The sequence below is a fragment of the Melanostigma gelatinosum genome, assembly GCF_949748355.1.
Source record: "Melanostigma gelatinosum genome assembly, chromosome: 10".
Taxonomy (NCBI): Eukaryota; Metazoa; Chordata; class Actinopteri; order Perciformes; family Zoarcidae; genus Melanostigma; species Melanostigma gelatinosum.
In genome coordinates this window covers 24,803,871-24,826,792 of record NC_136643.1, presented here as the reverse complement: position 1 = coordinate 24,826,792, position 22,922 = coordinate 24,803,871, and the positions used below count along the sequence as shown (strand labels likewise).

At 42.8% G+C, this 22,922-nt stretch overlaps 1 protein-coding gene across 2 annotated transcripts; it reads right to left on the bottom strand.

The window, feature by feature from the left end:
• Positions 1-1,416: 1,416 nt before the first annotated feature.
• On the bottom strand, positions 1,417-22,009 carry parp4 (poly (ADP-ribose) polymerase family, member 4). 2 transcript variants are annotated; one of them, XM_079276892.1, is made up of 37 exons: positions 21,914-22,009; positions 21,224-21,351; positions 20,713-20,941; positions 19,509-19,662; positions 19,069-19,147; positions 18,871-18,975; positions 18,484-18,642; positions 18,150-18,287; positions 17,821-17,991; positions 17,124-17,275; positions 16,286-16,417; positions 15,802-15,900; positions 15,508-15,691; positions 14,902-15,043; positions 13,944-14,092; positions 13,665-13,796; positions 12,797-12,883; positions 12,391-12,555; positions 12,070-12,107; positions 11,894-11,975; positions 11,412-11,549; positions 11,057-11,246; positions 10,601-10,671; positions 10,067-10,254; positions 9,823-9,922; positions 9,507-9,677; positions 8,895-8,975; positions 8,740-8,820; positions 8,286-8,381; positions 7,965-8,165; positions 7,808-7,861; positions 7,275-7,290; positions 6,233-7,178; positions 5,962-6,028; positions 2,926-3,028; positions 2,574-2,706; positions 1,417-2,330 (listed from the first exon to the last, which is right to left on the bottom strand). In XM_079276892.1, the coding sequence occupies exons 2-37, from the start codon at positions 21,347-21,349 to the stop codon at positions 2,123-2,125; spliced, it is 5,367 nt and encodes a 1,788-aa protein (XP_079133018.1). In that variant the 5' UTR covers positions 21,350-21,351; positions 21,914-22,009; the 3' UTR covers positions 1,417-2,122. The 2 variants fall into 2 exon arrangements, with proteins under 2 accessions (XP_079133018.1, XP_079133017.1); XM_079276891.1 differs by having other exon boundaries at positions 6,233-7,290.
• Between the last annotated feature and the right edge of the window lie 913 nt (positions 22,010-22,922).

Here is a 22,922-nt window from a genome sequence, read left to right as displayed (position 1 = left end):
ATTTGTTCTATATTCTCACTCACTATTTGTTCTATATTCTCCGGCTTGGCAGAATAATTGGACAATTGATAACAGCATTGTGAATGGCTGAAGATTGATGCAACTACAGCTCATCATTCTTTGCCATTTGGTTGAAGTCAGAGCAGCTGTCCAGTCGATACAAACAAACTGGTGCATCTCCGCTTTTAGTGCACGGCTGATCAAAGCTAGTTTTACACTGATGGAACCACAGCAGATGCTTTCAAGAGCATAGTCCTCTTCATCTCTCACGCAGCACACTATCGGAAAACCCTCACAACCTCATCACTGGGAGCAGATGCATTTGTTGTATTTGGCTCTGTGGAGTACTGGGTGGTATGGTGTGTGTGTGTGTGTGTGATGTAAGACAGCTGCATATTTAGCCAGTTGCAATGCTACAGTGCAAACGTGGAAAAATACTTGTGAAACAGAATTAGATTGAGCCAAAAAAGTCAAGTATCCAGTTGGGAAAACCAAAACGCTGAGCTGGAAGATGCTAAAACACTCCGTGGAGCAGAGGACTGCACAGCGGTGTCATCATTCTTTTTGGGTTCAGCACCATGAAGGACCCTTTTCACACACAAGAAGTCATGTGATTCGTTGTTGGGGGAAAAAACTTTGAAACCTAAAATGGCATTTTTATTTTTTTCAGTTTATTGAGAGTATTTTTTATGGATTTATTGCATTTCTTCTGTATTTGAAATTTGGAATTGTCGTTCAACAGCATGCAACTTTAATAAAAATGGATTAAAGGATGATGATGAAGTGTAAACCAGGACTTTCATTTTTACGAACAAAAACATTTATTGTACACAATTACTGTAGATATCTATGTTTACACTATAAATCTATGGATGTTTTCCATCAGTGGTGTAGGTTTTGGCTAAACCCTGTAAGCTCAAGCGACCTACTGAGCCATCTGGCTGAAGCGGCTCTACTCTTGTTTCAGCTCTGTGTGCGACAGAGGTAATGCGTTCATTGGGCTTTGAGAGAGATGGCTGCTGTAGGAAAACATTGCTCCACTGAATTGGGTGAGAGAGGCTCATGTCAGACCTATTGATAAGCAGGATGTGACCAGGGTTGTGTTCGTTCATGAGAGCATTAGATGAAGGGGTGAAACTATTACTCTCTCCACTGCATGAGCACCAAGAAGTTGAATCGTGTGATATGCAATTTGGTGTTTGAAGTGAGAACAGAGAGGATGTGCTGGACATTTGTCCACCTGCTGATCCTGACGACACTCCGCTGTCTGATCCTGATCTCAACGCTCCCCTGAAGGAGTGGGTGGAGCCTTCTGGCTGGAATGTAGATTCCAGCCACTACCCTGCCCCTTAGGCCCTTACAATGATCGACTGCTCAAAAGAAAAGTCTGCTGCATCTTATTTATTCATGGTTCATGGACAGATACACACAGACAAACTGAAAAGCTACCTGATGCAAGTATCCTGTGTTTACAGCGGATGCTCGTTTGCAACACTCGGCTTTCATGAAACTAGCAGATCGGTTAATATATTCAATTTGTTTATACATCATATTCTGTGGTAAATTATCACATCAACAAAACAAAAATGCACTGAATTCAGGTGAAGAAAACCCTGATTTAAGTCGTATCTAATGCAAAGATTTGTTGATGAGCAGACATGTAGCATCAGGGGAAGTGGAAGCAGAGCTCTGCAGATTACATTTTGGGTAAAAAGTTTTGGTCCAATTTAAATTAGCATCAAGAAGAAGCTCTTATTTTGATGCAGATTTGTGAACATTGTCAGGAATGCAGCACAATATATTTAATTGTGAAAGTGCGATGACAATATTTTGTCCCTAAAATCAATAAATAATCGTGATCTCAATATTGATTGAAATAATCGTGATCATCATGTTGGCCATAATGTTGCAGCTCAATGTGTCTCAGTCTGACAGTCAAATGTTCAGAGCAAACTTTCGTGTTACTGCAGAAAGTCGACTGTGTCTGCTTATTTAAGAGCACGCAAACACACTGACACACAGCTCAAAGTGCTTCACGTAAGCCAAAGAAACATATCAACGTGAAAATCAACGATAATCTCATCGCCTCAAAGCGGTATGAATCTCTCACACCATCGCCTGTTTAGAGGACCAGCAGATGGCGAACGGTCTTCTGCAGCTGCAGCCCCGTGAGAGCTGAGAAGGGAGGGAGGCCCTCGAAGCCCAGCAGCTGACGGGTGGAGGTTTCCCAGCTCAGACCGAACTCCAGCCGGCTGCAGACGCACGGGTACTGACGGTCCGCCCAGCAAACCCAGTCCACCGCCCGCTTCAGCTCCGCCCACCGCGCGGGCCTGGAAGCAAAAAAAAAACAAATGAGAACATTTAAACCAGGAGAGTCTACTTTAAGAGTCCCTCTTCTGAGAACACAAGTCTTTCTGCTCGATGCTGGATTCAGCTTCATGAACACGAGACATCACACCTGTTCTTGTCCCTACATGTCCTGTTGTGAACGTTGTTTGCAGTGTGTGCCTAGAGTGGGTTTTTATTTATTGGTGTCGGTATCTTCATGCTGGTCTGTTTGGTTTTGGACAGACCTGGGCAGAGAGGACTCGTCCAGGCTGAAGAGGGTGCGGAGCAGTTTGCCCTCCTCCAGCTTCTCCACCCTCATCAGCTGCAGGACCAGAAGAGTCGCCACCAGCCTCAGGATGTCAGCGTGGGCCCTCACACCTACACACACACACACACACACACCTCTACCGGTTATAAAGGACAGTGAGGAGGACGGAGCAGAATGAAAACTGGCCACAGTGACGGGACTTTTTAACCCTCTGAACCCTGAAGCAGTTTGGGGGCCTTGATGTGCACTGCGATCTAAAAGTCCCAGGAAGACGTCAGAATCGGTCAAAATGATGTGAAATGACAAAACCAGTTTGTGAGAGTCCTCACCGAGAGACTGGATGCCCTTGTTTTTCAGGAACACGTTGGCAAAGAGGTCCACATTGACATTCATGAGTTCACCCAGCTCTGTGGTTAACTCCCAGTAGCCCTCCTGCAACACACACACACACACACACACACACACACACACACACACACACACACACACACACACACACACACACACACACACACACACACACACACACACACACACTATATATTTCATTTTCTATGCAGAGTGTTTAGAACTTACGCCCAAAACGATGACTGCTCGTAAAAGTTGTTTTTACTGAATTACAGCTAGAAAAACACAGTAAAAGCATCTACTAAATGACTGTAATGCAACATGTGTTGTACAGTATGAGTGATACATTTACTGTACTGTTTAGTACTTGAGTATTTCCCTTTGATTCAACTCTCTCGTTAAGTGAGTTAAGTCAAGTAATCGTATGAACGTTAATCGACTTAGAACGTCTTTGGACAGCCCTAGCTTTGAATAAAGGACTTTTACTTGTAGTGTATTCTCACAGTGTGGTATTGGTACTTTTACTTGAGTACAGTATCTGAATACTTCTTCCACCACTGAGTATGATGGCACTGAATGTTGCTAATAGAAGAAGCAAACCAACTGCTTGTGTATGTGATAAACCTTACTTGTAGCCGACTGTGCTGCAGGAAAAGCTGAAGTTGTGCAGCAGCACACGCTCATTTATTTTGTTCTCTTACTAAATCTTTGTTCTCTTACTGAATCTTTGTTCTCTTACAGAATCTTTGTTCTTACTGAATCTTTGTTCTCTTACTGAATCTTTGTTCTCTTACAGAATCTTTGTTCTCTTACTGAATCTTTGTTCTCTTACTGAATCTTTGTTCTCTTACTGAATCTTTGTTCTCTTACTGAATCTTTGTTCTCTTACTGAATCTTTGTTATCTTGGTGTTATTTTGTTCTCTTGGTGTTATTTTGTTATCTTGGTGTTATTTTGTTATCTTGGTGTCATTTTGTTATCTTGGTGTTATTTTGTTATCTTGGTGTCATTTTGTTATCTTGGTGTTATTTTGTTATCTTGGTGTTATTTTGTTATCTTGGTGTTATTTTGTTATCTTGGTGTCATTTTGTTATCTTGGTGTTATTTTGTTATCTTGGTGTTATTTTGTTTTCTTACTGAATCTTTGTTATCTTGGTGTTATTTTGTTCTCTTGGTGTTATTTTGTTCTCTTGGTGTTATTTTGTTATCTTGGTGTTATTTTGTTCTCTTGGTGTTATTTTGTTATCTTGGTGTTATTTTGTTATCTTGGTGTCATTTTGTTATCTTGGTGTTATTTTGTTATCTTGGTGTTATTTTGTTATCTTGGTGTTATTTTGTTATCTTGGTGTTATTTTGTTATCTTGGTGTTATTTTGTTATCGTGGTGTTATTTTGTTATCTTGGTGTTCTTTTGTTATCTTGGTGTTCTTTTGTTATCTTGGTGTTATTTTGTTATCTTGGTGTTATTTTGTTATCTTGGTGTTATTTTGTTATCTTGGTGTTCTTTTGTTATCTTGGTGTTATTTAGTTATCTTGGTGTTATTTTGTTATCTTGGTTTTATTTTGTTATCTTGGTGTTATTTTGTTATCTTGGTGTTATTTTGTTATCTTGGTGTTATTTTGTTATCTTGGTGTTATTTTGTTCTCTTGGTGTTATTTTATTATCTTGGTGTTATTTTGTTATCTTGGTGTTATTTTGTTCTCTTACTGAATCTTTGTTATCTTGGTATTATTTTGTTATCTTGGTGTTATTTTGTTATCTTGGTGTTATTTTGTTCTCTTGGTGTTATTTTGTTCTCTTGGTGTTATTTTGTTATCTTGGTGTTATTTTGTTATCTTGGTGTTATTTTGTTCTCTTGGTGTTATTTTGTTCTCTTGGTGTTATTTTGTTATCTTGGTGTTATTTTGTTCTCTTGGTGTTATTTTGTTCTCTTGGTGTTATTTTGTTATCTTGGTGTTATTTTGTTATCTTGGTGTTATTTTGTTATCTTGGTGTTATTTTGTTATCTTGGTGTTATTTTGTTATCTTGGTGTTATTTTGTTATCTTGGTGTTATTTTGTTATCTTGGTGTTATTTTGTTATCTTGGTGTTATTTTGTTCTCTTGGTGTTATTTTGTTATCTTGGTGTTATTTTGTTATCTTGGTGTCATTTTGTTATCTTGGTGTCATTTTGTTATCTTGGTGTTATTTTGTTATCTTGGTTTTATTTTGTTATCTTGGTGTCATTTTGTTATCTTGGTGTTATTTTGTTATCTTGGTGTTATTTTGTTATCTTGGTGTTATTTTGTTATCTTGGTGTCATTTTGTTATCTTGGTGTTATTTTGTTATCTTGGTGTTATTTTGTTATCTTGGTGTTATTTTGTTATCTTGGTGTTATTTTGTTATCTTGGTGTTATTTTGTTATCGTGGTGTTATTTTGTTATCGTGGTGTTATTTTGTTATCTTGGTGTTCTTTTGTTATCTTGGTGTTATTTTGTTATCTTGGTGTTATTTTGTTATCTTGGTGTTATTTTGTTATCTTGGTGTTATTTTGTTATCTTGGTGTTATTTTGTTATCTTGGTGTTATTTTGTTATCTTGGTGTTATTTTGTTATCTTGGTGTTCTTTTGTTATCTTGGTGTTATTTAGTTATCTTGGTGTTATTTTGTTATCTTGGTTTTATTTAGTTATCTTGGTGTTATTTTGTTATCTTGGTGTTATTTTGTTATCTTGGTGTTATTTTGTTATCTTGGTGTTATTTTGTTATCTTGGTGTTATTTTGTTATCTTGGTGTTATTTTGTTATCTTGGTGTTATTTTGTTCTCTTGGTGTTATTTTGTTCTCTTGGTGTTATTTTGTTATCTTGGTGTTATTTTGTTTTCTTACTGAATCTTTGTTATCTTGGTGTTATTTTGTTATCTTGGTGTTATTTTGTTATCTTGGTGTTATTTTGTTTTCTTACTGAATCTTTGTTATCTTGGTGTTATTTTGTTATCTTGGTGTCATTTTGTTATCTTGGTGTTATTTTGTTATCTTACTGAATGTTGCATCTGGAAGATCTTTGTCCATTTGAGCTGCGGCCCTTCAGGATCCGATGACTTTCTCCTGAATCAACATGTTCACAGCATGTTAAAGCACACGCATGCATCCAGACATGTAAGCATGAACACACAGAAGCACATACAAATACACAGAAGCTTTACACTAATAACTTTCAGTTACCATGCACAGGATTTAGCCTGTTGTCATTCAACCAAATATATATTTTTTAACGTTTTCACACATTTGAGTAAAATTCTTTGGACTCACAGCAAAGCCGGCTGGTGAAAGCGACGTTTGAAACGTGCTGCAGCTGCCGGTTGTTCTGCGTCCGGCCTGACTGGAGGTTGAGGACCTCGAAGTAAAAGCTCCTCCTGATGACCAGAGTAACACACACCTCTGACAGGTGGACGGTCACTCTGGGGCTTTCGTCTTGACTTCTCTGAAGCCATTGCTGGCATTGATAAGGAAAGATTTTCTGGATGAGATGTAAATGCAGCGCATTTATACCTCATTCTCATTGAATGATGTTTAAGGGATTGGCTTTGAAGCAGAGAGCCACCGAAACCAAAACCTGACTGTTGTTGAGCGAGGATCAGGGGTGCTTCTTGTCCACGCTGTATGGAATGAGACAACTGATTTTTGGTTGTAATAATACCCGACTGTTGTTGTTGTTGTTGATAGCCGAAAGTGGAGCGTGCGGATGTCAGGATATTATCTGTGGGCACCGAGTCTGAAGACTCTCTCTCTTTTGCAGAGGATCCGGCCTTACGTTCAGACAGCACTGTGAGAGGAGCAGCTTCAAGCAGTGTCATAGGGCTCAATGAACGCCCTAATCTCATTCTGTTAAGAGACATTGGTGCACTACGGAAAGTTCCAATATCTCCCATTGTGCCGCAGAGAGGGGACACTCCTGCTGAACTGAATGGACCAGAGCGTTCTGGTGGATTGAATCGTTGTGGCCCTAAGCTTGCTGAACTCAAGACCAGACCTGACCTGGCAGGATGAAGATATTTGGGCGGTATGGATGGAGGACCACCTGGGCGAGAAGGAGGAGGGGGAGGAGGATGGAAGGAGAGGCCTAACGCTTGTTGTAAAGGAGGGGGAGGGACTGGAGAGGATAAAAATTGGGGTGGCCCTTTTAAAACTTGGAATGGAGGAGGAGGAGGAGGAGGAGCAGGAAGAGCACTCCCAGAGGGAGGCATGTCATCTTTCACTGTTGCAGGAAGAAATTCGAAAATACTGTCAGACCACGTGGCCTCGTCACGCTCCGGACTGCTTTTCGACTTTCCAAGAAATGACGTGGTCATACCTGAGTAAGATGAACTCTACAAAAAAGGAGAAATAAAGAAAACATAAAAGAGTCTATCTTCTGCTCACTAAATTAAAAACATAACGAGCTTTTCCACACAGATACATTGGTGCGACTCTGCTGTCACATTCATTTGCATACATTTGTGACGCACATGCGTGATTGAGGAAGTGTGATCAATAACTTCAACATAGTGTAGCAAATGAGTAGAGCGCTGTCCTGCGTCAACGATAACACGTGTATGATGCCACACGAGGATATGTGATGCTAATTTAGGATGTATTCACCTATTATGTGTTAATTACCGTTTTATTTTAGCATAAAAAATAAAAAAAAAGCTGCTCTATTGCACCCCCCCCCCCTCAAATAGAAAATGTGCAAGTGCAGTTTGTGACTAACCATGGGTGAGTAACTTGGAGAGAGAGTTTGATTCCTCCTCTGAGGAAGGAGGAGTCAAACAGAACAAAGAGACGAGCACAGCACAACAAAGCATCCTTTCCCCGATGATTACACAACACACAGTGTGACGTTACCTGCAGGGAAAAAGACCTGTCAGCATATTGTCCCCAGTCATCATCTTCCTCCACCTATAACAGAGACAAATGCAGATTATCAGCATGACGATTAGTAAATCACAAGACATGAGCTTTCCTTTCCTCCATGATTACACTGAACACTGTGTGACGTTACCCGCATAGACTGTCGGCATTCCTCCATAGACTCCTCCTCATCCTCATCCTCCTCCATAGACTCCTCCTCATCCTCCTCCATGGACCCTTCCTCTTCACTATGCTGAGGAGAAACCCAGCTTATGTAGGGGAGGAAGTCCACGTCTTCCTCTGAGACCAACTTGGGGATGTCTGTGACGCCCTCCTCGGTTTGTTTGGAGTCCTAAAAACAAAGTGGGTGAGTTTTGTTTCTGGTAACTTGGGAGCTACAAATGAGGTCCAGGGTGTAAAGAGAGGCGAGTGGGTGGTGCTCACTGCACATAACAGTACGAAGGTGACGAACCCTTTCCTCGATGGCCACGAAGCTGGTGAACTGAGACAGGATGGAGAACTCTTTGCTTAACTCGATGATGAAGTGCTTTAACTCCGCTTTCTTCCCCTGGAAGAGCAAATAAATAAGAAAACGACAGGTCAGCACGCGGAGCTCAGATTGGACGTCTAAACCGCGGTGGGTTGCTTTTGGCCTCAACACACTCACGCAGAGACAAAACTAAAGTAAAACCATGAATCCCAGGTACTTCAACATGCACTTGTTAGGAAGTTAAACGGGTCATCTTCCACCAAACAACCGTATTTGTTCATTATTTCTGTAGCACATCTCTAGCTGCAGTTCACTTCTGCTCAACGATGAGCGAGTTCTCGCACTTCCGGGACCTGATCCGGACCGGCGCGCGTTCCAGAACAGGCGCCGCACCAGAAGACATTTAAAATCAATGTACGGGAAACAGTGCACACACCTCATGTTCAGCTTCATTGCTATCCAGGCTTCCGTCTTCGTAGTCCCTGATGAGGGCCCTCGCTGTCAGCTTGTGAAGGAACTGAACACACAAAACTGCGTTGAGACTGCTGAGAGAGTGAGTGTGTGTGTGTGTGTGTGTGTGTGTGTTCTTACGGTGCCCCTGGTCTTCTGCAGCTCGCTGGTCGACACCATGGTTTTGAGCTCCTGACCGCTCAGATTTGCCAGCAGGGTGGCCTGTGGGAAGTAACAATCATTTGAGTCGTTCTTAAAAAAATACATTTAAAAAAAAGCCAAATATCTGCTGCCTGGTTTGCAGCTTTTTCAAAGGCAGCCTTTGTTATTGTGTCACGTGACGAAGAGTTGGAGAGAGGACAGTCGGCGTGAGACAGTGTGTAGCTTCGTGTTGTCTAAAAGACGTTTCATGTCATGACTGGATATGAAATAACACAGACCGGATCAAGAGAAATGGAATGGAAGAAAAGGGTTTGATTTCTCTGAAGGGTTCTTTCCATCATGTTGTCAGACACTTATAATAACAATCTGAGCCTCTCAGCGGCAGAATAAAACACTGAGTGGACGTACATATGTTTTATATCATTGTGAATTTAATGTTGTTATGTTTTTGACTGTTGGTCGAGATCACCTCGAGCTAGTTTCGGGTATTTTAGACTCAACAGTTGACTGAAAAAATAACAGTTATTTGCAGCTTTAACCGAGAAAATATGAAAATAAAAGGCAATTCAGAGGTTTGGCATCACTGCGTACCTGAGTGCAGTGCGGCACGAAGCCGTAAACCAGCGTGTGGCAGTCATTGAACAGAGCGTGGAGCTGCTTGGGGGCTTGTTCAGGAGGAGGCGCCGTTGGGTTGAACTGCTGCCACTTTACCGACACCGAGCTGCAGCCGGGAGATGCCATACGCTTCACCTGACACGCCACCTGCCGCCAACACAAGAACCAACGGAGGTTTCCATTAAGTACGAATAACTTCTCCTGTTTCATTATCATCCATCAACAAATCAGTGCATCAACAATATGCATATACTGTGATTATCTGTGATGAATCAAAGGCAGTCAGCCTCACCTTCTCGGCCCAGTTGTGTTTGGTTTTTGTGTCAAAGTATTCAAAGGCTCCGCCCCCCGCCTGGGCCAAGGCTCTCAGCATGTGCCGATTGGCTGTCGGGCTGAAACCACAAAAAACGTTCAAACACAACCGTTAAAATGTCTGTAATCCAACAGGAGCCCATAGTAGCTGCTATTACGCTGGTGTTGAAAATGTAAACGTGCTCAGAGAGCTGTGACCTACGACCCCCTGCACCCGTTCTCACCCGAGGCCGCAGGTGAAGAGGCGGCTGTGCCGAGCGTTGTCTCGGAGCAGCCGCAAGGCGAGCGCTGCGTTCTGGACGTGGCCGTCCGACAGCAGCAGCAGGTTCCTGACGCCGCGGGACGGAGGCAGCAGGCTGAGGGCTCTCAGGGGCCGCCACAGCTCAGTGCTGCCCCCTGCTGGAGGGGAGAGCTGGTGGGAGGGAGAGGAGCACAGCTGTCAGGACACACAGGCTTCAACTGAAATCATGAGTCGTTCAACAAGTCGTCCGACTTGTAAATATAGCTTTTGAATTAATTGCCCACAAATAACAGCATATTAACTGAGGTCTGATACATTTTAGAGTTTAAAATGTTTCACAGCCTGCTCTGCAGTTGAACTTTAGCTTTAGGTTCATCTTAGGAATCAAATGAAACAACCACAGGATCATCATAACAGCATCTGAAGATGGAATATTAAGAACTCTGCTCATTATTCCACATGCAGCCCACTGTGTTCCAGGCTGAACTCGAGTCTGAGAGAACGGGACACAACTCACCGTGACGAAGCGCTCTGCTGCCGGGCGAGCTTCAGCGAGCGGCCGTGCTGTCAGGAAAGCTTCCGAGTGATCTGACGGACGAGAACACGGACAGTCAGGAAGATCGCGACGAATGTTGCATTCGCTACTTTTGTGAAATGTTGGGTACGACGATGAGCAACGAGACATTGATTTAACTGGTTCATCAAGAGAGGACTTCAACGTTCCGATATGCAAATATATTTTACTGGTGGGAATAATATTAAGACCACGTGAGATGAAGTGCTCAAACATTAAAGCCAAAACCCAAAGAAGTGCTGGTTTAACTCCTTTATTCATGGAGGCGTCTTGCACCTTTATTCCATCGTGTATTGAGACTTCTCTGTTTTCTACCTTCGCTTCCTCCCTCATGGTGCAATCGTGTCACCTTTCCAACTTGTACTTCCTGTCTTTTAATCATTAAAGGTTCAAACTGACCTGTGCCGAAGAAGATGACATTGAGTCGGAGGTTGTGGCCGAGGGTTTTGAGGACCTGCCGGGCGATTCTCCGGGCCATGCGGAGAGACTCTCCCTTCATGGACTCGGACGTGTCCACCAACAGGACGACTTCATCGGACGCTGAAGCGGAGTCGACTTCAAAGTCTGGATAGAAAACCAACATGCTGGCCTGAAGGAGAGAGCCGGAGTTAGAGAAAGAGAGGAGCACATTCAGACAGCTGGACCTGAACTGGACCTGGACCTTTAGCACTTTAGTGTGGCGCTCACTGATTGGTATGTTGCACATAAAACCCCCCAAAGAAAGAAAAGATGATGAAAAGAAAGAGAGACGGACCTGGCTGTCCTTGTCAGGGTGTTTCTCCACCCACATCCTGGGCAGGTGCACCTCAGACAGAGTGATCGACAGCTGGAAACCATCTTGACCCATGACCTCTCCTGGCAGCACACTCACCACCGCCTTACAGTCCGTCCTCTGTGTGAACACACACACACACACACACACACACACTGAAGACTTAAAACTATTTTCTGTGTTTTTCAGACAACTTCTGATGAAACACAGAACATTCAGGTTTCTTTATTGCAGCTCTAACGAGCAGCATCTTCAGTATAAAGTCTCTAAATCATGACAAGATTATGTTTCTTTGTTAAAGGAAATGATCTGCTGAATGTATCCGTCATCATTTCAGCTCCAGCATGTGATACGCAGGCTGTTCAAAGAGAAACAGCTTCAACGTCAAAACCGAGGAAATATGTGACAAACATGTAACGATATCTAAAACACATGAATAATAAAGTGTGGAAACACCTCATTACCTTCATCTTGACTTTGTGCGTGATGCACTGCAGGTTGGTGATCTTATTGGGCATCTCGACTGACATGTCCAGGGTGAACTCTCTGAGGGAGAGAAACAACACATAAGTAAAGGACACACACACACACACACACACACACACACACTTAAATAATCAAAACACACAACGCAGCTCACCTCGCCTCATCGGTCACACACACCTTCTCCACAGTGACCTGTTGAGCAATGGAAGACACACAAGAAGGAGAATATTCACACAACCGAACACAACGACACAACGACACAAACCCAATGAAGCTGAATCAATACGGTAATCAACAAAAACAGCAACACTTGGCCCACAAGTCAGGTATCTTGATGAAGGCAAACTGAAGAATAAAACGAGCAGTATACTATATATTTCATATTGTATATTTAACACCAAAAGGACAATAAGGAAAAGGAAAAAGGGCGAGAAGCTACAGACAGAAGCAGCGCTTTCTGTCGGGTTCTCCTCACCTGCGTGGTCTGGTTGAGCGCCGCGCTCTCCTGCCACGGGGCCACGCTCCCGGGCAGAGAGAAGAGAACGCTCCCGTCCCTCACCACCAGCTCGCACACAAAGGTCACCTTGATGAGGACCGTCGCACCGGGCGGCAGGTTGCCCACGCTGATGGTGAACACGTCCTGCAGGGAGCACAGACATGACATCACAACCAGCGGAGGAATAGAGTCGCGACAGGAGGGAGGAGGAGCAGTTTTGGGCTCCTTCTGGTTCCAGAATTAAAAGTCCTGCATTAGAACATATCTAGTTCTTTGATACAAAAGGCCTCTCAGGCCTGCTGGTTGTGATATTTCAGAGTTTGAGTGCTGGCGTTAGAGCTTTGATCAGCCTGAAGACGAGTGTTTGGTTTGAGGGCAAACATACGGGGGCGTCCTGGTCCATGAGGTAGGCGCCGTGGCCTTTCTCAACAGCCTGCTTGTACTCCCTGCGAGCCGCCTCTTTCTCCTTCACCTGAGATCCAAACAGACACAGAAGCAATGAATCCATGAATGAATGAATGAATGAAATGTATTTACAGAGCGCTTTTCACAGACATGACATCACAAAGTGCTTAACAGCAGAAATTTAAAAGCATAAAAAACCACAATGTGACCCTAGGGTCAATAAATTACAAACACAGAATAAAATAAAATAAAGTAAAATAAAATAAAATAGAATAGAATAGAATAGAATAGAATAAAATAAAATAAAATAAAGTAAAGTAAAGTAAAGTAAAGTAAAGTAAAGTAAAGTAAAGTAAAGTAAAATAAAATAAAATAAAATAAAATAAAATAAAATAAAATAAAGTAAAATAAAATAGAGCAGGTAGAGCAGGTCTAGGACATGGGTTTTTACTCAAACGCCAGCCTAAACAGGTGGGTTTTGAGCTGGTTCTTAAAAGTATCCACAGTATCTGCGAGGCGTAGAGTTGCAGGCAGAGCATTCCAGAGCCTCGGGGCCACTGCCTCAAAGGCTCGGTCACCTCGGCTCTTAAATCGTGTGCGTGGGACTTGAGGACCTGCCGGTTAACCCCTGTTACTTTAACCCTTTACAGGCGTAAATCACATTGCATGGAGGGTTAACTCCGGAGTATCACTGTGTGTTGTACTTTACATCAGAAGCAGCATCTACATTATAACCTCAGCAAACTGCTGTAAATAAAGATCAATAATATAAATAAGACTCTGATGAAACTACATGTTCGATAACTAAAGACATACAGTAGAGTCTGTGATAAGTTTAGATGGGTTACCTGTCCCACCACATGTTTCCCATTGATGAAAGCTTCAAATCCACAGACTGCTGCGGAATCGTCCAACGGGAAGACATACTTTGCCTCGATGGGCACAGAGCTCAGGTTGGTGTATTTTTGGAAGACGATGACCTAAAAGGACAGAATGGACAACAGGCTTTAAGGGCAGACGGCGGTGCTTTGTTTGAGACATGAGCCAGTGAACTCAGCAGTCAGTTAAAGACCCGAATCAGCCATCGAGCTGACAGATAACTCATTGAAGAAAAGCTGAGTTGTCACCTGTGAAAGCAGATCCATCAGTTTGCACTTCACGTGGACGGCCTGCAGAGGGAGCTGCTGACCCGAGCTGTCCAACAGGCCGGCCTTCACGTCCGCCAGCGGGTTTCTAATGCTTTCAACCTCGTCATCCTCCAACATCAAGCCCCGACCTACACACACACACACACACACACACACGCACACACACACACACACACACACACACACACACACACACACACACACACACACACACACCAAAGTGAAGTTCAACAAATTACAACTAAATAAAACAATTTCTTTATAACTGCAGTAATTCTCCCTCATAAAACACATAACAATGATTTATAGACCACCAGACACAATGTTATTACGCTCAATGAATACTGGATACATAATAGATGCTTTATGGAATCAATAAAGTGAACCTTATGTTTCTCCACATCCTCTAAGACTTCACATCTACATGATCTGAACACAAAGACCTGCAGACTAACAGGAACACTGTCACTCAAGTTATTTCTGGATGGAAATGTGATGAAGTAGAAACACCATCTCTGGTGATGACAGTCCAAATGATGGTTATTAATTAACACTGCATGACAACGACGTTCAAATCTGTCGGCAAAATCTCTGCAGTTTGTTTACAACTATTCACAAATGTCAGTTTGAAATGACAGATATTAAATACACTGTTACGCATCCTGGTTTTAAAGGCAAATAATACAATATATATCTAATATTATCGAAACAGAAGATCCTTTCAATGCCAACCAATACTGTGGAGATTGTTTGATATTCTTTTCATAACAACACAATTTATTGATTTTATCAAAGTGGGTTAAAATGGCTTCAGGAGCCCAAAGAAGACATTTTTTGTGACAAAACACAACAATCGTCACAAAACGATGAAGTGTGTTTTAATGAGCCCTGAATAGTTTTGTACATTTTTCATATTGTGCAGTAATCCAGTGCTCACCTTGGTCAGAAGGGGGCGGAGCCGGCTGAGCTGAGGTGTCGACGGCAGGACTGAACTCCTTCAGCCGGTCTCCCTCGATGCTGAACCGGACCACGTACTTCAGCTTCACCTGGTCGGGACTGTACACCACGTACTCATCGTCCTGGAGTGCAGTTAGACATGTTAAGAGCACGGACGGACAGATGTGTGAGGGCTCAGGAATGTTAAATATTATCACAATAAGTTTGACAGAAAAGTCCCAAAAGTGACGGTATTAAGGAATTAAGTAAGGGAACTTACACACGAGATAGTTTTCACAAGCAATCAACATATGAAGACATTCATTGATCATTTGAAAGAGCTTCTAGAATCTACTTTGAGGAACACAGCCTTTAGGAGCAAGAAATATATATATTTCAGCTGTACAGACGTGCTGTTACTTCACTTTGTGTGCACATGAGAGCATCCAAAGTGAACCAAATCTGAATTAAAAACATTCGACGTCATAATAAATAACTGATATGTGTCTGAATATATTAGCAATGAAAATCAGATGAGGGAGACCTAATGTGGAGATGTGTCCATCAATCTATTTGTCTTTCTGTCCACATTCACGAACTCTCCTACCTCAAACTCAGAGGGAGTGTTGCGGGTGCGGCGGACCCCGTGCGCGCTGTGGTGTCCCTCGGGAGCCTGGGTAAGCGTGACGTCTCTCTTGTGCACGTCACTGCAGCGTCCCAACGCCACATCGCACACCAACAGCAGCCGGGAGCCGTCCGTCTCACTGGGCTTGGAGTATTTCAGACAGGTGCTGTGGACGGAGAACAAAAGAGAGACGAGGAACACGGGCACCTTTCTTAAACGTGTTTATAAGTCAAAACAAACGGAATAAACCTCGTCAGTTTCAGATTTTCTACTAACCTAACGGCATCACTAAAGTAGATTCCACTGCCCAGATTACCGACGTCTGTCCTCTCGATCCCATGACGCTCCACTGCAACACGGGGCAGCAGCAGACCACTAAAAGAGAGCGTGAAAAATAACGAGTTTCAAAATAAAAGACAAGTCAGATTTCTTAATTGTTCAGTTGAAGATGTACAGTAGACCTGAAGTATACTGTACCTATAAGCATTATCATATATCACATCACTAAGTAATATATGCATACATATATCAACAGTTCATAAACAGATTTGTATCTTTGCACTTTTCTCTTGAACTTTATTTATCCAGAAACGCTGAAGGAGGATGTTGGGAACCTCATGACCCCAGAAGTCTACAACAACAAGAATCTGAGGACGCTCAATTCGTTAAAATAAGATGCATTTGACGTATAAATGAGAACTTATTTTTATCATGAAAGTATTTTGTGTGTGTGTGTGTGTGTGTGTGTGTGTGTTCTCACCGAGACAGGACTCCCACAAAGTTGCTGGGGCTGGAGCAATGGAGGAGGGGCTTAATGTTCCCGACCTCGCTCTTGAACGTCTGAAGCTCCACCCCTCTGCTGACACGCACAACCTGTCGGACCTGCACCCTCCTGCACGGGAAGCACAGGACGTGAACGTGTGAAATGAGATGCCACACTCACCTGAAAACACATTCATACTTTTTAAAATATTTATAGGCGTTTATGGACGGACACCTCGGCCTTCGATGGAATTTAAAAACGCACAAAAACACACTTGAAAGCTGTTGACCTCGGGGCCGATAGTGATGACACAGCAGAGTGCATCGTCGACCTCCAGCCACTGCTCTGGAGTCTTTTGGACTGGTTTGTTTGGCCAACAGATAAAGGAAAACCACCAGTACACATGCTGCTAAGTACCAAGCTGATACAGACAGCTTGGTGAGTTTAATTTTGTTTTTGGCACGATTGTTTGTGTCTTATACAACGATTTATCTGTTAGACAATGTAAACTGAGATATGGTTCAATTATAGCACGTTCTGTCTGTCTTTTGACTGAAATAAATACATTTTAAGTGGCATGCCAGCATCTCCCTTTTCTGTTGTGTTACTCCTCTCTGCAGTGGACGTTTAATACAAATAAATGGAAGAACCAGGAGGATGAGACTCACTGTTAGATTGTGTGATGAAGCTCATATTTTCTGGTCTGATCTGTGACAATAACTGGCCTTAAATAAGAACACAAACAACAGGTTTTGTATGCGTTTGAGGTGTGGAAACACTGCATGACTGCAGTGAGGACATTAGACACAAGGCAGCGTCTGAGGCGCTACGCTACCTGCTCTGAAGCAGAGCGGTCACCGCCTGAAACTCGGAGGTATCGGGGGGAACGGTCTCGATGCTGCACCTCAGAGCGCGGTACTTCCCTAGAGAGGAAGGGGCGGGGCTTCTCAGGGTCGTCTCGCTCACGTTCAGAACATCTCGGATTAACTGGACAAAAAGGAGAGATTGATCGTGTTGGTGTTAGCCTGGACATACACAGGGGCCGGTGGTGAGTTGGCTTCATGGATGTGAGCTCATGTCTCCCAGAGTGGATGTGCAGGATCAAAGGATCAATTGCTTGCATTGACTGTGTTGTCTTATCGATATTTTGTGATCAAACTGTAAAAATGTGGAAGCGTGCTAAATACTAGAACTGTTTAAAACCAAAAAGAAAAGACAAATTAAGTCTCATTATTTGATAATAACAGAGGTTTTAATTGCCGCACATTAAATGCAATGAATGAATATTTTAAGTTTTTAAATGTTCACGTCTTTGTTAAATAAAAACTTCAAATGTTGACGAACTAAATGTCTTTAGAAGGCCAAGAATAGAACATGGAAGAAAACATGATGAATATCACAAACAATATGGTGATGTCATAATGTCTGAGTTGTGTGCACGTGAAAGGACCTTTCAAAGCGTGACTGTTTGGTTCTTCATGTCTGCGTGTGCGTGTGTTCATGTTGGCACACGTGTGTAAGTTCAGCGTTACCTGACAGAGGTCCAGTTTCTGAGAGATGAGCTTGGCGGTGGGAGGAGACTGGAAGGGCACGACGTGCAACAGCAGCGTGTAAACCTCGTCAAGGAGAAACCCAGCCGCAGCATGATCGTTCTCCCTGAACCTCCTCTGAGCCAGGAGCAACAAGCCCTCCACCCTGCTCACCTACACACACACACACACACACACACACACACACACACACACACACACACACACGATTACACCGTCTTTCAAACAGGCTGACGGAACAGCAGACGTTGCTTTCAGTAAATTGACAGCAGACTGAGATTTAGCGGAAGGATCAAAAGAGAAAACATTACGTCGTTGAGGCTGAGCTTGTCGATCGGAACTCGGAGGACGTTGCCGAGGAGACCCAGAGCCTCGGTCCACAGCAGCTCCACCAACACGCCCACTTCTTGTGATAAGCTTCCCGTGTTCAGCTTCTCCTCCAGCAGCAGCTGCCGGTTAAAACACGGCACATGGAAATCAAGCGATCAGCTGATCAGACTCAGCTGAACGGACCTACTGACGTCAGACATCACAACACAAAGTCTGCCTCAAAATAAGATGCTGTGTGTGTGGGAAACACCTGTAGGAGTCATTTAGAAAATGTGTCACGCTGTTTTAAGTAACAGTGCATCGAGTGTGTCGGACCTGCTGGAGGGGGGTGGAGCCCAGGTGGGGGGCTTGCGGAGGGGTGCTGGTCCTCAGCTGCAGACCGGTGGCCTGCAGGGTCTCTCTCAGGGACTTGTACACCTCCAGAGCTTCTTCTGAGGTGGACAGAAACACCAGCGTGTCCCTCACCGCCGCCTTCTGTTGGCACAAACACAGGCGTGGCATCTTAAAGGTTTCATGAAGTTATTATTCTACTTAAACTGGAGAACAAAGAGCTACAACACAGAACTCTTTGGTGTCGTATGGTCTAAATGCTATTTAGCAGACGCAGAAGCTTTTTCAAATGTATGATGAGGAACTTCTGAACACTTGTAGTTCCTCTATTGTAGAGCGCTGACATGCAGTATCAGACAGAAGACTTCATACCGTGGTTGATATATCGTCCTTCCAGTCCTTCACCACTCGGTACTTCCATCCTTTCTCTCCTTTGTGGCTCTGCAGCTCCAGCACACACCAAGTGTTGCTGTTTATCTTCAGAGAAATGCATATTATTAATAATAATAATAATTGTAGCACGACTGGAGTAGCAGTGGTAGCAATGCTCAAAATAAATAGCAGCGTTACCTTTTCAAAGATTGAATACTTCGCCACTTGGAAGTGATCCGGATACGTTGGAAGATCAGAATCAGTTTCTGTGTAGATTCTGTGAAATGCAAAGATGAATGTAACTTTATATAAAATGTTCGCTTCGTTTTTAAACTCTTCTGGTGTTTTCTTCTGCTGTTTCTACAACAAAGGTATGTGATCAGTGGCAACCTCAGCTTCAAATGTACAACATTGAGATTTAAAGGAAGCAAAGTGATTCTTTATGTGCTGCACCCTCAGCGGACAAAGCGGTCCCTGACTGTGACTGTAATCCTTTATGAGTGTTTGACTGAAGCAGCAGATACTTCGAAATAATATCGGGGCTACCAATCAGCCGGATCATATTCTACTGTATGCCATCGTCCCCCTCGTCAATAACCCCCCAGGCTAACATGAGAATGATCCTTCGTTGTTCACACCTGCACTTCTCCAGGACGTTTCCACTCTCTGCCCTCTGACTCAGGCCGACAGAGTCCACGGGCTTGGCCGGGTCTTTGGCCGGGTCTTTGGTCGGGCCTTTGGTCGGGTCTTTGGTCGGGCCTTTGGTCGGCTCGGCAGCTGGTACTTTGAACGCTACAAGACAGAACAGATTAAAAAGACACACCTCGCACCACTGGTTCTGCATTAGCTCCGGTATGCATTTAAACCCGAGTACACACACTATGGAAGCAAGGTGACACGTGGAGGTGCTCGTTACACAACACTGCTGCAGCTTTTATTTGTCTCTGAAGAAAGTCTGAATGTGCAACAAAGACACAAACACACCCTTTATCTGACCTCAATGTCGTCAAACCTGCTGACTGAGTCTACGCTGTATCAGAACGTCCACATGTCAACAGACGTGGAAGACGAAACAGCAATAAACTGACTTGTCTGTGTCAATCAAAGACTGAGAGGAGTCCTGAGTCACTGTGTGTTGGAACTGGGTGGAGTCCTGCTTCTGATTGAGTTACGTCTGCACTGAAGAGAGTTAGGAGTCCCTCATCATCATTCCATTTCGCTGCAGCAGTTATAACACGTTATTGTCCAACAGGGATCAATACATATGCAGTGCGTCTCCTTTCAAAGCAAGAATCCACAAAATCTGCTTTTTTTTTCTCTGATGCAAGGCATTTATTGGGCGGTTTATTTGATTTATTTATTGTATTTATTTTATTTATTTGATCTATTTCGTTTATTTTATTATTTTAATCGTATTGATTGTTATTATGTTTCATCTATTGTGCTGTGTTATCGGTTTAACTCTTACCGTAGTCTCGCTTTGTTTAGCTTCCTGTTTCATTGCCTCACATTTGCTGCTTTATAAATAAAGTTATTATTCATATTATACCGATTATTCTTAAACCATGTTTAGAAGACTTGATATTGAACACAGAACATCACGCAGCTTTGAATACAGACAGCAGAGCACACGATTAGATTGTTTACTTCACGTGGACCTGATGAAAGTGGGCTGATGAGTTTATTGATGTCATGAAAACATAATAAAAGAAGAGCAACAGTGTGCAGCGTTCTATCCTGTTATAAGCGTAGATTCTGTATTTGTTGCTTATAACATCTGCTCAGTATTCATCGATATCTAAGAGCTTTAAGGAGACGATTACTGTGTACAAGGATAATAACCTTGACGTGTGATCGGCGCTGGTGTGGGTGAGGAGGGAGGAAGAGGAGGTGAAGAGGAGGCAGAAGGAGAGGATGCATCCAGCTTGTAGCCGTCCACAGGCAGCAGAACGCCTCTCTCCAGACAGCCGTACACGTAGTCCACCCCGACCACGGGCGTCCGGTGTCTCTGGACGCCACGCAGCCGGTTGGAGCTCAGGTCGGCCACATCGCTGGTCACTATCAGAGTGCACTGTGGGAAAAAAAGAAAATCAGAGTGCACTGTGGGAAAAAAAGAAAATCAGAGTGCACTGTGGGGAAAAAAGAAAAACAGAGTGCAAGATGTGATTTTTGTGACTGTGCATGAACACTCGACCACTGGGATGATATACAGTACTGTATATATGTATATATATATATATATATATATATATATATATATATACTGTAAGCTGCATCTACAGGAAGCATTCTGGAGGAGGATATATATTTAGTTTTTAATAATAGACGAGGGTAATGATCCCGATCCTCGGACCTGTTTATTGACCACATAGCAGATGTTGCCTCCGTTCTCCGTTACTGCTGATTTCAGCTTCTTCTTCTCCTTGAAGGGCAACGTTTTCAGCTCCAGAAGAATGGAGCAGTGTTCAAACACAGACATGTCTGATGGAGAGGACGCACAAGAAGACCATGTCAGGAAATGTTTATATCATACAATGTTTTCAGCTTTGTTTGCTGTCTCTCTCTCTCTCTCTCTCTCTCCTTCTCTCCCTCTCTCTCTCTCTCTCTCTCTCTGTGTGAATAGTTTAAATGTCACCATTTGTATACCTTGTCAACCGTTTAGCACATTTTTACAGTATTTACAATGGCGCGCACACACACACACACACCTACACATAACTACACATACCTACACAAGCACACACTCACACACACACACACACACACACACACACACACACACACACACACACACACACACACACACACACACACACACACCTAAAGGTGGATTGCTGGGAAATAAACGCGGAAGCAAATCCTAAAGAACTACGGTGTGAAAAAAGGTGCAACACATTGATTTAAAAGGTAACAATCACATCTGGATGCACTGAAACAGTGTTGACATGACTTTAAATATCTTTTAAATGTATTTTTTGATATACATTTCACAAAACAAAGCAATTAACAAAGTAAGCAATGAATACATTGAGGTTGACTTAACTGTATAAAGCCAGAGAATACTGCGGAGGCTGTTTTCAGAGAGTACAGGTTGACTTTTCGTCCTCGTATCAGAGGAAGTGTTGAAGAATAAAAGCTCTGTCACTGCTGCTGCGTCGATGAGTTTAGCGTAAAGCTGGCAGCACAGCCGTGTTATCTTCCGGTGTTCGGGTTTTCAAAATAAAGGCGTGTGACGCAATAGTGAAGTACACAGATTAAATCTCTACTTAAGTAAAAGTAGAAATCATATTATATGAATACAATCAATTGTAAATAAAAGGCCTGAATTAGAAAAGTGTAAAGTAACAACAGAAAAATGTCGCCTATAAAGTATGAAAAGTGACAGAAATCATTATGGCTCCGTTCAGTGCTTTAGCATTTTATAATACAGTGAATATTATTCTGTTTTATATCACTAATAAATACATGTATTTTGATGTTGTAGTTAGTTCGTAATAAAATAGCATAGAATGGAAATAGTACTGAACTAAACTACCTTCGTAAATGTATATTCCACCACTTGTACAATTAAACATTTAAATCCTGCAGCTGTTTGTATAACAAAACCAGCTTAAATTAAATGTGAGGACATGTTGATTTCATCATGTGTCGTAATTCTCTGTTGTCAAATGAAACAGTGTTTATCTCCCTCTGATAACACACCGAGTTGTACTTCTGAGTGGAAAATAACGTCCTCGTGGAGGTTTCAGCAAGAAATAACTTGCATTCAATTGAAGGAGAATGTCCCAAAATAACTTTAAAAGCAATTGTTTGATGTTTTGGGGAATAGTCTTGGTTGCATCCTTGCAGGGAGGAGGACCCTTTGCTGTCTCGGCTTTTATGTTGAAAAGAAAAGGAAGTGGTCTCACGGTGACGGTGCTGTGACTTGACAGAGTTAATCAGCTGCTGACTTCCTGGTTCAAACATGAATTCCAGTTATCCACATGGGCTGCTCTATTTACAGCACAGAGAGAAGGCCGTGCTGCCCTCCTCTGGACGAAGAGCTGTGCTGC